Source organism: Pseudorca crassidens, chromosome 16 (genome assembly GCF_039906515.1).
Source record: "Pseudorca crassidens isolate mPseCra1 chromosome 16, mPseCra1.hap1, whole genome shotgun sequence".
Classification (NCBI taxonomy): Eukaryota; Metazoa; Chordata; class Mammalia; order Artiodactyla; family Delphinidae; genus Pseudorca; species Pseudorca crassidens.
The window spans coordinates 33,092,803-33,107,132 of record NC_090311.1 but is presented as its reverse complement, the minus strand read 5'-3'; the positions used below and the strand labels follow the sequence as shown (position 1 = coordinate 33,107,132).

Below are 14,330 nucleotides of genomic sequence, written 5' to 3'. Positions count from 1 at the left end.
CTCAAGCTCCATGCAGGATGAGTTTATGTCATAATCACATATTTGCTTAAATAGTCCTTGTACTCCTTTCAGTCTAAGAAGCTGAGAGAAAAAGGACTGTGGACTGACATCACTGGCCAACGGTGCCAGCTTGAGGGATGGCCGCCTGTGGCGTGGTAAGAAGACCAAGCGTCTATTCCTCCATCCTAAGCATCTCCACGCCCACATAGATTATACCTCCCTGCCCCAAAGCCAGGGCCTCTTGTTTTTCTCTTGTTTAAATGAGTTTCCTTCTCTAAGGGTACATCCTCTTTCCCATCATACAGGACAGTAACATAGCCTACCATTTGGATTTTTTTAAATAAATGTATTTATCTATTCATTTAATTAGTTAGTTTTGGCTGCGTTGGGTCTTCGTTGCTGCACGTGGGCTTTCTCTAGTTGTGACGAGTGGGGGCTACTCTTCGTTGCGGCGTGCGGGCTTCTCCTTGCGGTGGCTTCTCTTGTTGTGGAGCACGGGCTCTAGGCGCGCGGGCTCACTAGTTGGGGCACACGGGCTCAGTTGTTCTGCGGCACGTGCGATCTTCCCGGACCAGGGTTCAAACCGGTGTCCCCTGCATTGGCAGGCGGATTCTTAACCACCGTGCCCCCAGGGAAGTCCCTACCATTTGGATTTAATGTTTGTAATATTTATGGAACATCTGCACTATCATGCCCATTTTACAGACAGGAGAATAGATCCAGAGGCACCATCAGCTAGTTCATGGCAGAACTGGACCCTAAAAAGCCAGGTCTCTGGCTCTTAGGTTGGCGTTTTCCCCACCGTATCTCAGCCTCCTGGGTTCAGCCAGACCTTGCCAGAGCCCTGGAAACCAAAGTTGGCTGCCTCCTGCTGGCAGGGAGTTCCTTCCAGGCTTCTGGGTCCAGCGCTCAAGAAAGGGGACTGTGAGAGGTGAGGAGGGCGGGTTATACACAGAGGCAGTCAACGAACCGCTTCTATCTCCCTCCCTCACCATGGGAGGAGGGAATGGCTTACACATGGGGGGGAGGGGGCGGGGTGGATTATGAAAATCAATAATTTATGACAGTTAAGTGTCAGAAAAGTATTTACTCACATTCATTCCCTGAAAGTCACATTCTCCATGTGTTCTTGCTTGTCTTTCAGCGATGGCATCAGTCAGGTGGACTCAGCAAGAAATACCAAGGTTTTAGCCAAAAGCTGCGAAGGGAGAGAGTTTCATTTCACTTCCTATTTCCAGCCAGGGCTGGCTCCAAAGCTAGCTTTCCTTACTAGGTTGTTTGCCACATGAAAAGCAAATTCCCAAAGGTTTCTGAGATTGCTGAGATCCGATGCAAGATGACTGCTCCCACCCACCGGCCCACCCACCCACTAATAAGACATTATGCCATCTTATTTTTGGTAACAATTAAAGGGCTCCCGGTGCAAGCAGAAAGCTGTTTATTTTCTGTTACATCACTTCGCTTTGCCTTCGAAGGCTGGTCTGTGCTCAGTGTTTTCGTGGTGATGCAAGTCCGCTCTCTCCTCGAGCAGTTGGATCCCTCCCATCTCGCAGCACCTCACAGGTCTCTTCCCCGAGCAGTGCATCGCTGGAGCGAGGAGCAGCTCACGAATCAGCTGCAGGTCCCTGTTTTGAAAAGCAGAGAGACAGAGGCAGAGGAAAAGGGTGGACTCTTATGTGACCTGGTCTTAAAGCAAGACAATCACCATCTGAATTCCAGAAGCCCTGTTCATGTTTGGGGATATTTTTTCGACTGCATGGAATCAGAGAGAAGCCAAAGGATGGGAAATGCCTGCATCCCCCTGAAAAGAATTGCTTATTGCCTATGTCTCTTATCTGCGCTTTTGCTGACTGAGGGGAAGAAACCAGCGAAGCCAAAATGCCCTGCCGTGTGTACTTGTACCAAAGATAATGCTTTATGTGAGAATGCCAGATCCATTCCACGCACCGTTCCTCCTGACGTTATCTCATTGTAAGGCCCGTAAGCATTTTGGTATCTAATTTACAATTTAAAAATTCCAGCCGATGCATTTGGGGCTTTGCATGTATTGGTAGAAGGGCATGGGGAGAGATTCCTCTTGCACGCTTGGCCATTTGACAGGGCTAACATTTTGCTGCATTTAGAAATTTTGATTTTTATTAGCTGCTACAGAACATGCTTAGATATCTTCCACCCCTGAACATTATTATGAGAAACCTGTAGCAGATTCATCTCTCCTACTTCATCTGGGAAGGAACAGTATCGTACTTCATAAAATAGTGTCAAATAGTGACTGTTTTGCTAAACTGGATTAACATAAGGTTTGTTCTGTGTGTGTGTCTCTTTGTGTGTGTCTGTTTATTGTTTTGTTTTGTTTTCTTTCAGATCCTTTGTGAGATCTGGTTTTACTGAAATCTCAGAAGGGAGTTTTTTATTCACACCATCGCTGCAGCTCTTGTGAGAAATATTTATATCATGACTATTTTTAATACAGCATATATTTGGATAAACCCTCTAGTAAAACGATCTCAATATTAATTTTGTCAAATGTGATTATATTTCTGGAGAGGAAAGGAATATCAGTAAAGTGAGGTAGATGGGTTTGTTTGCGACTTGACGCCAACGGTGCGGATTGATGCTTGCAATTGTAAATTTGCTAACCTGTAATGCTAGCTACTTTCATGGCTATTTATGAAGTTGTTGGAATGTTGCAACAATGATCTTCATTTCATTCCACCCTTTTACTTTCATTTTTGACTTGGGAACTTTGGTAATTTTACCCTGGAGTTTCTGAATTAGTCAATACAGAACCCAGCATAACATATGCGCTCAAGATGTTGTCCTCGGGGACCTGGGGCAGGCTGCTACTCTGTATGATTTACCGTGTGGGGAAGAAAAATCTCAGTTCTTTCTAGGTAATTCCTTAAAATGTTCATTCTCAAGTGACTGCTTTCTAATCTCATCTAATTTATAACTCATCCCCTTATAAGGAGGGAAAGAAAATATTAATATAGGATAGTGCAAAGGATTAGTCTTTGCTGTGTGTTTTAAGTTAGCCATGAGGGAACCATATATTCAGTCTATGTCTGAAAATAGTCAAAAAATAATATTTGACTAAGAAATCAGATCTCTCCACAGTCATAACGTAACATGGATAATTTGTTCTGACGTGTAACGTTTGGCCATTGGAGTGTTAGTTCTTAGATCAGGACCACATACGGGGGCAAGAGGTCCCCCCCGCCCCGTTCTCGGGTGTCAGGCCACAGACTGGGTTGTAGTTACCGGTTTCAGGGGGGGAATCAGCCAAATGTCCATCAACTGAGCTGTAGTTATCTTAACTGCATGATCCTGGACCCAAGTTTTTTTGCTTGTTTTTGTTTTCTTGCCTTAATTGGCCATTTTGGCCGTTTGAGGTTTTATATACAGAGGCAAACAGCATGGATTTGAAATGCGAGAGACCTGTGTGTAAATCTCACCCTACCACTCCCTAGAAACTAGACGTGAAATTGTGTGCAAGTGACTAATTCTCTCTGAGCCTCAGTCTCCTCATCTGTAAAATGGAGGTGATGACACCTTGAAGAGTTATCAGAGATAAATAAGATTTAAGTAGATAAAATGCTTGGTATAGGATGTGACAAATGGTTACATATTTTATAAATGGTAGAGTTTTAACTTTTCACATAAAGCTAAAAAAGCTAAAAAAAATCACTTAATCTATTGTTTCGTCTATATGAAATCCCCAAACTGGTTTGACTATTTCATTTCATAAACCTGATCAGGTGTTTTGATATTATGTAATAATGTTGGCTACTGTCCTTCTACTAGCTAATGTCTTTGAATGATTAACAATTGAGTAGAATATTCCTAAGTGATTTATCTGTTTGATTGATGGCTAATAGTGTGATTAGGGTAAGTGTTAGTACATCAAACAAATTCAAAAAAGACAGAGTCTTTAGCACATAAAGGGGCAAAGTCTTCAGTGCTGAGATCCTTCCGTAGGATAAGAATTGCTTGTATGTGAGAAAGTGATCAGTTGTGCCTATGTTATTATTTGTTAAATACATAAATGGCTCATTTTAAAAGCATCCTTTTGTTGAGCTAAGGCACCTCTCTCTCCCCAGGAGAGTTAAATAGATCAGTCCTTAAAATTTGAGAAGTGTCAGTTGACACATACTACTCAAATTCCAACACTGGATGGGCATTAGCTGTGACACAGAAAGCCCGGATCAATCAACCTCATCAGTTAGCACTTCTCCACTCTGTGTTTCTGCTGGGTGGATCCGGCCTCAGCAAACACAGATGCTGGACAATGTTATAGAAATAGTTACCGGCTGCTGCAGAGTAATGTGATTACACGTATTTAGAATCACAGAGGAAAGCCAAGGAACTGGTTTTTAAATAGCCCACACGGAGCGTGTGTGCCATGCCCCTGCGTTCCATGCTCTGAGTTCCTATGGAACATTCCAGCCCTTATTTCTAAAAGCAGTTCAGTTTTCAGAAATAACAAAAGGGCGAGTAATTCTTGCCCTGGATGTCCTTACTTAACTCACACTGGCTAACCTCAACATGGCAGATCTGTGCCAGTGCTGATCTTATGCAAAATTGTCCAGGGTCAAAGTTTGTCTCTGATCTCCAGGATCCTGTTTCCTAAAGATTTTGCTCCCCATTCTTCCTGTCCAATGTTCTCTGTTTCCTCCTGTCGTTGGGAAAGGGTCTAATAAGCGCATTTTCACTGAGGAGAAAATAAATGAAAAATCTCCAAGTATGAATAGTGCCATAATCATAACAGTGGTGGGAATGCATGGCTCACAGACAGAAAGAGTTTTTCTGTAGGACAGGGCCATCCACTGCCCTGAAAACCCCACACTGGAACATGAAGACCCAGGGGTCTTATTTGCCTTTGCATGACTTTTGCCATCAGCCCAGACCTGGATCACACCAACCATTGCTCGGGGTTTGCAGTGAATTCTAATGGTATTCGTGACCGCAGATTACCAAACTGACCTGTCATATCCTGTGAAGAGAGAAACTTCAGAATCGATTCTGCTTGATTGATGTACAAAGGCAGTTGGTTTCTTGCTAAGTTGTGGAAAAGAGAAAAGAAATGACCCATTCATGTCGCCCACCCTAACAATCTGATAATTTCATTTTGGCCCCAAATGCTTTTTCAGACCTTCTGCAGAAGGCATGATGAGAAGTACTTTTTGAAATGTTAGCCTGGGATACTGAGGGAAACAGACGTAGTGCCTCCTTAAGTTACATATAATGTTTTTAGGGAAAAGATCCTGGTAGGCCTTGGCTGGCAATGTGTGTTGGAGAACAAGAAAAACAAAAGCCCACACTCTGTAGAGAGGAAGAATAAAATTATCCAATAAAAATTCATCAGTTATACAAACCTATTTTTTTAAAAAACACCTATGGTTTTAAACAACAGCAACAAAACCTTTCCCAAGCAAATGTAATTTCATTCATGTTTCCATAGGCCTGCTGTGAAACATAACCAGTGGGAATGATTATTCATTCTAGTCTGTTTTTAGTGATAGGAGCGAGTGGTACTTGTAGCGAAGGCAATTTACAGAAATGTGTTTTCACACAGGACAGTCCTGTTCTTCTCAACCACAGACTAAAATCCCCAATGATGTAGGCTCATTACAGAAGTAAAATTCAAATTTAAGAGCATAAAATGTGGCCACATTGCCATTTGTTGATGAAATTTTTAATAAACTAAAGCTATCCAACTCTAAAGAGAGTTCTATTTGCAGGGAGTAAATTACAGGGTTAGGTTAGTATCATGCACACACAAAAAATCTTTATATAAGAATTTGGTGTAACCAGAAAAAATTATATTTATTCCAGTGAGATCTGATCTTGTCTGAAGCAACAGAATTGATCCCTCTGTGGAAAAAAATATCATCATTTCTTTTATTAATCCACAATCAATACATAAATATATAGCCCATAAGAAATCAAAAACTAAAAAACAGAAAAGCAAACAGCATGAACATGATAAATCATAAGTCCATCCTTACTAAGATTTTATCATTCAGTTCTTCAAAATAGGATTTGTCCAGGGAAAACTATCCACAGCCCCTCTCACCTGTACAGCGATTAGCCTCTTTTTCTATTCCTCCTTATATGACAAATGTAAGAAACATTTAGCAATCTTCAGTGACAACTCAAGCCAAACCCACCAGCTAAGAGGGCTTCTAGAGGAATTATTGGCTGGTTATGGATGAGCATGTTTTGGTTTGTGCCCAGTTGATGGCCCACAAGGGACGAAAAAGTAAAAATTTCAATCACCTAGGCTGTTTTGTCTACAATCTGCCCAATGACCCATAGCTCTGATTTTTAACTTCTTAATTAATTAATTGTTGTGACTGTGCACACAGCCCTGTACAACAAAGGTTTTCTCTGAAGGTGTATTTCATTCTCTCAATTATTCAAGCAAGAAACTTAGGAGTTACCTCTCCCTCATGTCCACTTTCAACAGGAAACAGCATGAGAATCTGCCATCTCCTCTTCACCCCAGGACCATGGCCCTAACTGAGGCTGCAATCACTGTTCCACAGGCTGCTGGGGAGATTCTGCACTGGTCCCCCTGATTCCGGTCCCTATTCTCCCCACCTCCATCAGTGTTACCTTCTTGAAGCGCAGATCTCATCATGTCACCCTCATGCTTGGAAGCCTTTAATGGTTCCCTAGAAACAGAGAAACATCTGAACACCCGAGTTGGTATTAATAGAATTTGGCTATTTGTCTAGGGTCATCTCTCGCAGTATTGATCGCACACACACATACACACACACAAACACCCACACACTGTAAGATCCATCCATACCAGCCTGAAGTTCCTCTATTTTCTCAAGCTCTGTAGATTTTACTGATGTCTATGTTCTTTCTGTCATTTTTAGAGCTAACTGTGCTTGTGTCTGCCCTTGTTTCTCGAGGATTCTCAATAGCCAAGGTCCTAGAAAAGAGCCTGGATGTTATAAGCTTAGATCTTGCTTACTATATGTTTGTTGAATTCAGTTCATATTTTTATAGATTTTATACTAGAGATTCCTGTTTTCCTATCAGTAGATAGTCTCGGTCATGTACCTGCTCTTTTGTATGTTTTGTATACACAATCAGATTTCATGTGAATTAATAGTGTGGACGTCTGGAAAGTGGGCTGAACCAAAAAAAAACCATGAAGAGATATTTGTTCACGACATTATGATGTCAAACTTCTTCAACAGATATTTCCAGTGTACTGGAACTTAAAAGGCAAAGCATCCAAAATCTTTCTTTAGACCCACCTGCTGAATCCCTTTTGTTTCACTCTGATTTCCTCTAGGTCTTTGACAAGTACAAAATCATATTTGCCACCCAGGTTCTCTCCCAGGTTTGACTAGCCTCTCTCCTGTGAAGGTTCAAAGTCCCCCTTCATCCAGTCTGACAGGACATCCAAAGAAAAATGTTGGTTGAGCATTATTAAGATGAAGAGCAAATTTATGAACACAAAGACTGTATCAGAAGGCAGTCATGATAAGCTCTCTCATTTTGTTCAAAATGATATTCAGTTGATTGGTGAGGATGGTGACTCTTGCCCATTTTTGAGCCTACGGCTGATATAGGCTACAAAATGATCCCAGGGCATTACAATGACAGCTGTGATGTCAAAATGGCTAACCCTGGTGAGCTGGCAATGTGGCAAGTAGTAAAGAACACAGGTTTTGTGGTCAAATAGACGTGGGTTCAAATCCTCACTCTGCTGCTTCCTAGTTCTGTGATTCGGGGCAAGTTTAACCAAGCCTCATTATCTGCATCTACAAAGTGGGCAATAACCATAGTACCTGTTACACAGGATTACAGTCAGGATTCAATGAAACAGTACACGTAAAGCACTTGGCACAGCGCCTGTAACTCAATAAACATTAGCTTTCATTATAGTTCTGAAAATCACTTTAATTTGAATGACCTTAACATCAGATTAGCATCTGATTGTATAGTTTGGGTTTTCCTACAGTGCTAGCTGTAAAATTTTATTGTTCTACGCATAGGTCTCCATCAGAACCTGCTAAGAAATCTTTCTTCAAATACTTCTCACAAGGAACATGAACTATTTACCTTTCCGAGAATGGGAGGGGAAAAGAGAAGCAGAACCCTTTCACTTCTTCCTCATGAAAAAACAACTGGAACCGTATTTTGTAAACATGTCAAGTTTTGTTAAAAATAATTAACACTGGCCAGTCTTCAGATGAGTAGTTTTGTGGTAAGATGGAAAGAAGCCTGAAGTAGAAGTCAGGAGACTTGGGTTTGAAATCCAGTTCAGACAGTAACGGGCTGTGTGACCAAGTATCCCTGGGCCTCAGATTTTATATGTAGAAAATATCAGAGATAGATTAAATTATGGTTCTCACACTCAAATGCCCAGTGGGGGCTGGGGTGATAAGGTAAATGAAGGAAACAGTTGGGTATAAGACAGTAGGGAGTGGTAGTGACTGGGGTAAACCAGACAAGACATGTCTTACCTAAAAATGACATCTTCAGTTTCAACTGATTATTGCTGACCGCACATGAATATGCGGTCTTACTTTTTAAATTTTCAGGGGAAGGCAGAAATCTGGAGGCAGATTTCTGAAACAGGAGACCAAACAAAACATATGTAATTGGCATTTTGAGACCTTCATGTTCAATTAACTAAGGTCTCTTTCTGCTTAAAAATTCTATTGTATTCTATTCTATTCTACAAACAGAGTACTGTTTGTAGGATAGAATACATAATATAGAAAATGGCCTTGTTAAAGAAAAGGACAAAATTTATTGTATCAATTCTAACAAACCAGTAAATTAGATTGTTAAATGAAAGAGCCTCATTCTATGGAATTGACTATTATAAAGTTATTATTAGAATAATAATGTAGTTTGGGAATAATAATTTCCCAAGCAGGTCCACTGGGACTTTACCAGGACCTCCCATGGTGGCTGATGGTAGAACAATGTTTCAATATCCCTCCCATGGGGCAAGGACTGGAAAGGAATTGTTGAGCCCATTTACATGGCAGGATGACAGGTGCTTGCCTGTGTAAATTGTGATTAAAAAACAACGACCTTTAAAAAATAAACAGACTAGAATTTATATGCACAAGTAACTCCTGACTTGCAGAGAATTCCTTACAGGAGATCAGAGATTCTTCCTAACTTTGCTTCTATAGCTAAACGTTTCTAGATCTTTGAGAATTGTCTTCACTGCCAGTTTACAAGTCATACAATAAAACCAGGCAAAGTTTTGTTAGGGGACATTGTCATTTTTGTATTGCCTGATGCCAAGCACTGTATATGTCTCATTTTTTATTTCATCATCACAATAACCCTGTGAGGAAGTGTGATTATGTCCATTTTGCAGATGAAGCACTAAATCCTAGAAGGGTTAGGTAACCTCCGCGATGTCACACCCCTCATAAGTCGCAGAGCCGGAGTGTAAACCCACATCCTCACTTTTAACTACTTCTCTCTGCTTCCTCTTGAACATGAATAACTGGGCTTAACTTTGCATAGCTTTGTTCCCCAAATCGAATCCCCTCTCAAAGGGTCAACCTTTGTCATTAGTGCGGATATGCAGGGGATGTGTCCTCATTCCTGGAGAAAATCGTTGACAAGCCATTTGAAAGAGTGGCCCGCTGCAAGAACATCGAGTTTCCCTAGGGTTCAACTCTCTTTGTATGTGTAAACTCTGGTCTCCTTCCTTTGAAAGAGAGAGAGAGTGAAGAAAAGAGCAAATGGAAAGGGACTTATATACTTTAAAGTTATATCTTAGACCAATGTTTTCTAAACTCGTGTCCTATAGAACAGTTGTCCTGAAAAAAGAAAAGAGTTCTGTGCTCAAATAAATTTGGGAAACCACTCATTCTATCCCTGCTTGGCTACTCGCAATGCATCTTGGCTTAGAAAAGTCTCTGGAATTATTTTATGTTGTTTTCCTTTTCTTAACCTACAACAGGATATTGGGAATCTATGCCTTCCGTGTTTGCTTTATTTATTTATTTATTTTTAAAGAGCTTCTTTTTATTTATTTATTTTTTTTTTGCGATACGGGGGCCTCTCACTGTTGTGGCCTCTCCCGTTGCGGAGCACAGGCTCTGGATGCGCAGGCTCAGCGGCCATGGCTCACAGGCCCAGCCGCTCCGCGGCATGTGGGATCTTCCCAGACTGGTGCACGAACCCATGTCCCCTGCATCGGCAGGCGGACTCTCAACCACTGCGCCACCAGGGAAGCCCTATTTTATTTATTATTATTTTTATTATTTATTCATTTATTTATTTATTTATGGCTGTGTTGGGTCTTCATTGCTGTGCACGGGCTTTCTCTAGTTGTGGCAAGCGGGGGCTACTCTTCGTTGCGGTGTGGGGCTTCTCATTGTGGTGGCTTCTCTTGTTGCGGAGCACGGGCTCTAGGCACGCGGGCTTCAGTAGTTGTGGCACACCGGCTCAGTAGTTGTGGCTCTCGGGCTCTAGAGAGCAGGCTTAGTAGTTGTGGCACATGGGCTTAGCTGGTCCGCGGCATGTGGGATCTTCCTGGACCAGAGCTCGAACCCATGTCCCCTGCAATGGCAGGCAGATTCTTAACCACTGCGCCACCAGGGAAGTCCCTTGCTTTATTTATTAGTTTAATTATTTATACCTCAGCTTGTTCTAGAGAGGCTTGCTAACACAGCTTGGGTGGGTAGAAAGAATCCTATCTTAAAGGATCCATTAAACCATCTATCTCCATATAAGGAGTGACTCACTGCCAGGCTCTCTACCAGGTCAAGCAGCGTGGCACACTCTGCTTCTTTGGGGACCTCCCAGTGGACCTCCATCTTTCAGAGGAAGTAGATTATCACTTGCAGCCCCTTCAATAGGAAAAAGCCCTTGAGCTTAAATTTACACTCTTACTGTTTTTGTTTTGAGAGGATTCCCTCACAGCTATTTCCCAAATGCCTAATCCAGCATTTCCCTGGGTATACACACTGTATGTAAAACTCAATGCTAAAAGCGTCCCATTATCAATAAGATTGGGAAGCTGCATATTTAAATCCCTTTTGAAGAGTCTCAATTTACTTAAGGATAGAAAGATTCGTGTAATTAGGAACCCCGAGTAACTTCATTTACCCACTTTCCCCAAATTTATTTGTCTGTTTTTTTCTGTTGTTGTTCACGTAAAACCTCTCAACCCCGTAAAGGCCTTGTGTTCCAGGGACTACACTCGGGGAACTACTGGGCAAGGCTTGCCTAGATTTGTAGCAGATACTGGGCAGATCTGATAGGACTAAAAGGAGGAAGCATGGCCTTGCCCGTGACCATTACCAGTCCGGGGGGAGATCATACCGGAGCACAGAATCCCAGCTCTGCCAGTTACAAGCTTCAAATTACCTCTCTCACCTCGGGTTTCTTTGTATCTTAAATGGAGACTACACTACAGTGTTCATTGGAGGATTAAAATGAGTTAATAGATGGCAATCTGATAAAGACGAGGCTTGGCATAGAATAGGCTTTAAATAAAATTTAAGTCCCTCCTCCTTTGCTTTTTAGAAGCAGGGAAATATAGACTGAATTTACAAACAATGTCGGGATGGTGGGCTGTTGACTAGTTATGCCGATGTCTATAAAGGAAAAGTTTTGACTATCCTGGGAGGAGAGGTAATGAACTATAAAACCAAAGGGGTGGGTCCATGCTCAAGCCTTTGCTAGTGTGCATGCCAAGAATATTCCCCAGGGAATCCCTGCAAATCTAAAATCTACATTCTAAACCTGGCGCTGCTGCTGACAAAAGATGTGGCCTTGAATAAGTCACTTAATTCCGCAGGCCTCAGTTTCCTCACCTGAGGGATTGAATGGCATATCTCTCTAGGATGCCCCCCCCTCAGACTTATGAGAGCAAAAGTAAGGTTACTCTCCATCAATCCAGATCGAAGAGGTGGTGGTCTACTTAAGGATCAGCTGAATTACATTGAAAATATTTTCCAAGGATGAAAGTCAAAAAGAACTGTGACATAATGCGCTCATACGTGATGTGTCCCATTTTAATGCTTTCCTATCTTAAGAGTATATTTTAAAATATTCAGATGTAAATTATTCACGTGGCACATGCACTTAGAACGTGTGCATTTAACTGAAGTTAATCATCAGCCTATTATTAACTTTCATTCAACCAGTCCTATTCTTTTGGATAAAGGAGAATATTAGTAACAGCTAGCAGGTCTGAATCATTTAAGCAGAGGCAGCTCTAAACAAGTTGGCCAGCCCCTCCAGCTATGCCCTCGAATCTTCCAATGGCTGTAACCCATGCATCTTGCTCTCTCATTTACATATATATGCACATATACACACACAGGCACACATATGTACTTGGAAGTATGTTTACGCAACACTGCCCACGGCTGCCTAATTCCCTGGACAACGCTCATAACAGCTCTCTTAGGTAGGTGACAATCTCACTGGACCTCAGTTTCCCACTCTATATAACTAAGGTCCTTCACTAGAGCTAAAAGCTCTTCCAGCTCTGATATTTTATGTCTATGCTCCTTGCTGAGCGATTCCTTGGCAGAAGCATTGGAGACATGCTCTTATACATTATCTCATGGAATTCTTAGAATCTTCCAGGAAATCTTTTTGTTATTATCATTCCTATTTTAACAGAGGATGAAATAGATTTACCTCCTTGATGTATCATGGACATAATAAGCGGCAGCCACAAACTTAGAAACCAGATTCTCTATTCTATGTCTAATCAGTGCCATCTCTAAGGGACAGCCCAATGCTGGCTGCTCACTCTTCTTCATCCAGAGTAGCCCTTACTGAGGGGGTGTTTTATGGGAGAGTCCCCTAAATCATCCCCCACTCCATAGCTGCAAGGATCTGCTTTGGGCTGGAAGATAAAATGCAGACCACTTGTGGAACAATGACAATTCTGATGGCAGTTAAGATGTCACGGGTGACTAGAGAGAGTCTGAAGAAGTGTCATTAGAGCCAGGGGGCCCTGATGTGACCAGATGAGCAGTCTGGCTTGAGACAAGGGGAGATTTTCCCAGCAGGGTTACTCCTCCCTTTCAGCCATCTGCAGACCTGCCTCCCCACTATGCCCCACTCCTCATGTAGAGGCCATGCCTACTCTTCCATGAATGAAGGCTGCAGCGCTACAAGCCTGACGCATACATCTTTCAAGCTAGTTTAGACCCCTCATTTGACAACATAGAGAGGAGAAGTGATGTGCTCAAGGCCACACAGAGGATTTACGGCCAAGTGGGAATGAAGACCCAGGCTTTGCGATTCCCTCTGCAGCATGCTCTTTCCCTGGTCCCTAGAAGAGGTGAGAAGCCAGGGCAAGAAACCACTTCAGCAGCCCAGCAGCCTTGGCATCGACACATGTCCCTCCTGCCCAGTATTTTACTCTTGTGGACCCCCAGCTGGACGTTGGGCAGCCTTAGCCTTGACCTCCATCTAATGTAGCTAGATCCTCATTCTGTGATCCTCTGCTTCTTCCTTCACTTCTCTGTTGCTGATCCCAGCACTTGAGCTCCATGCCAACCCTATCACACACTTCTCTGCCCCTTTTGAATTAAGTGCTGCTGGTCCTAGCTTTTCAACTAGGAACCCCCTAATAACCTTTCAGCCTTGGTGTTAATTTATTGCTTATGGAGAGGTGCGACCCACTCCTACAGACAGCTGAAAATAGGTAGTCAAAGGAAGAGCTGGAGCTCAGGGTTAGCAGACATTTTACAGATCTCGTCCTCTGGTCCCAGTGCAATATTAACTTTAAATTTATGAAAGCTTTAAAATAAGAAACTATCATCAACAGGAAATTTTAAGAATATTATTCCAAATATTTGTTGAAATCAAATATGCAATTTTAAGAGATTACATTTAAAACTTACTGGATGCTTTACGTAGAGGTAAAGTCATATTTCTAAATATTGATACTTTCATTTTAAATCAGAAAGAATAAAAACATAGGAATTGAGCATGAAACAATACATATTCTAAGAACCTCAAGAGAAAATAAATAATAAACAGAAAAAAAAATAAATTAGGAAGCAGTGGGAATAAGTAAATCCAAGATTTCATTTTTGGAAAAACCCAATAAAATAGCAGACATTTGAAGGAAGTTAATACGTACTCGCAAGTGGCGGGGCGGGGGAGGGCATTAATTATTCAACAACAGGCTTTGGCAAATTTGGGTAAATATCTAGGCAGGAATCAAGGCGATGTCTCAGCTCACATCATAGATAAAAGTAAGTCCCAAATAAATTAGAGTCAAAAAAAAAAAAAAGCTTAAGGAGGGAGGTTTAGGTAATATTTCATTAATATCAAGGTAGGAAAAACATTTTAAG

At 41.8% G+C, this 14,330-nt stretch overlaps 1 protein-coding gene across 3 annotated transcripts in view; it reads left to right on the top strand.

The window, feature by feature from the left end:
- The first annotated feature begins 1,198 nt into the window (after positions 1–1,198).
- The window catches only part of LGI1 (leucine rich glioma inactivated 1), a 33,678-nt gene continuing 20,546 nt past the window's right edge, over positions 1,199–14,330 (top strand). Inside the window, exons 1-2 of one of the 3 annotated variants that reach the window (XM_067709962.1) lie at positions 1,199–1,971; positions 2,365–2,436. In XM_067709962.1, the coding sequence (XP_067566063.1) occupies positions 1,286–1,971; positions 2,365–2,436 (758 nt within the window). In that variant the 5' untranslated portion in view covers positions 1,199–1,285. The remainder of the gene's footprint in view (positions 1,972–2,364; positions 2,437–14,330) is intronic. The other 2 variants (XM_067709963.1, XM_067709964.1) reach the window with 2 other exon arrangements.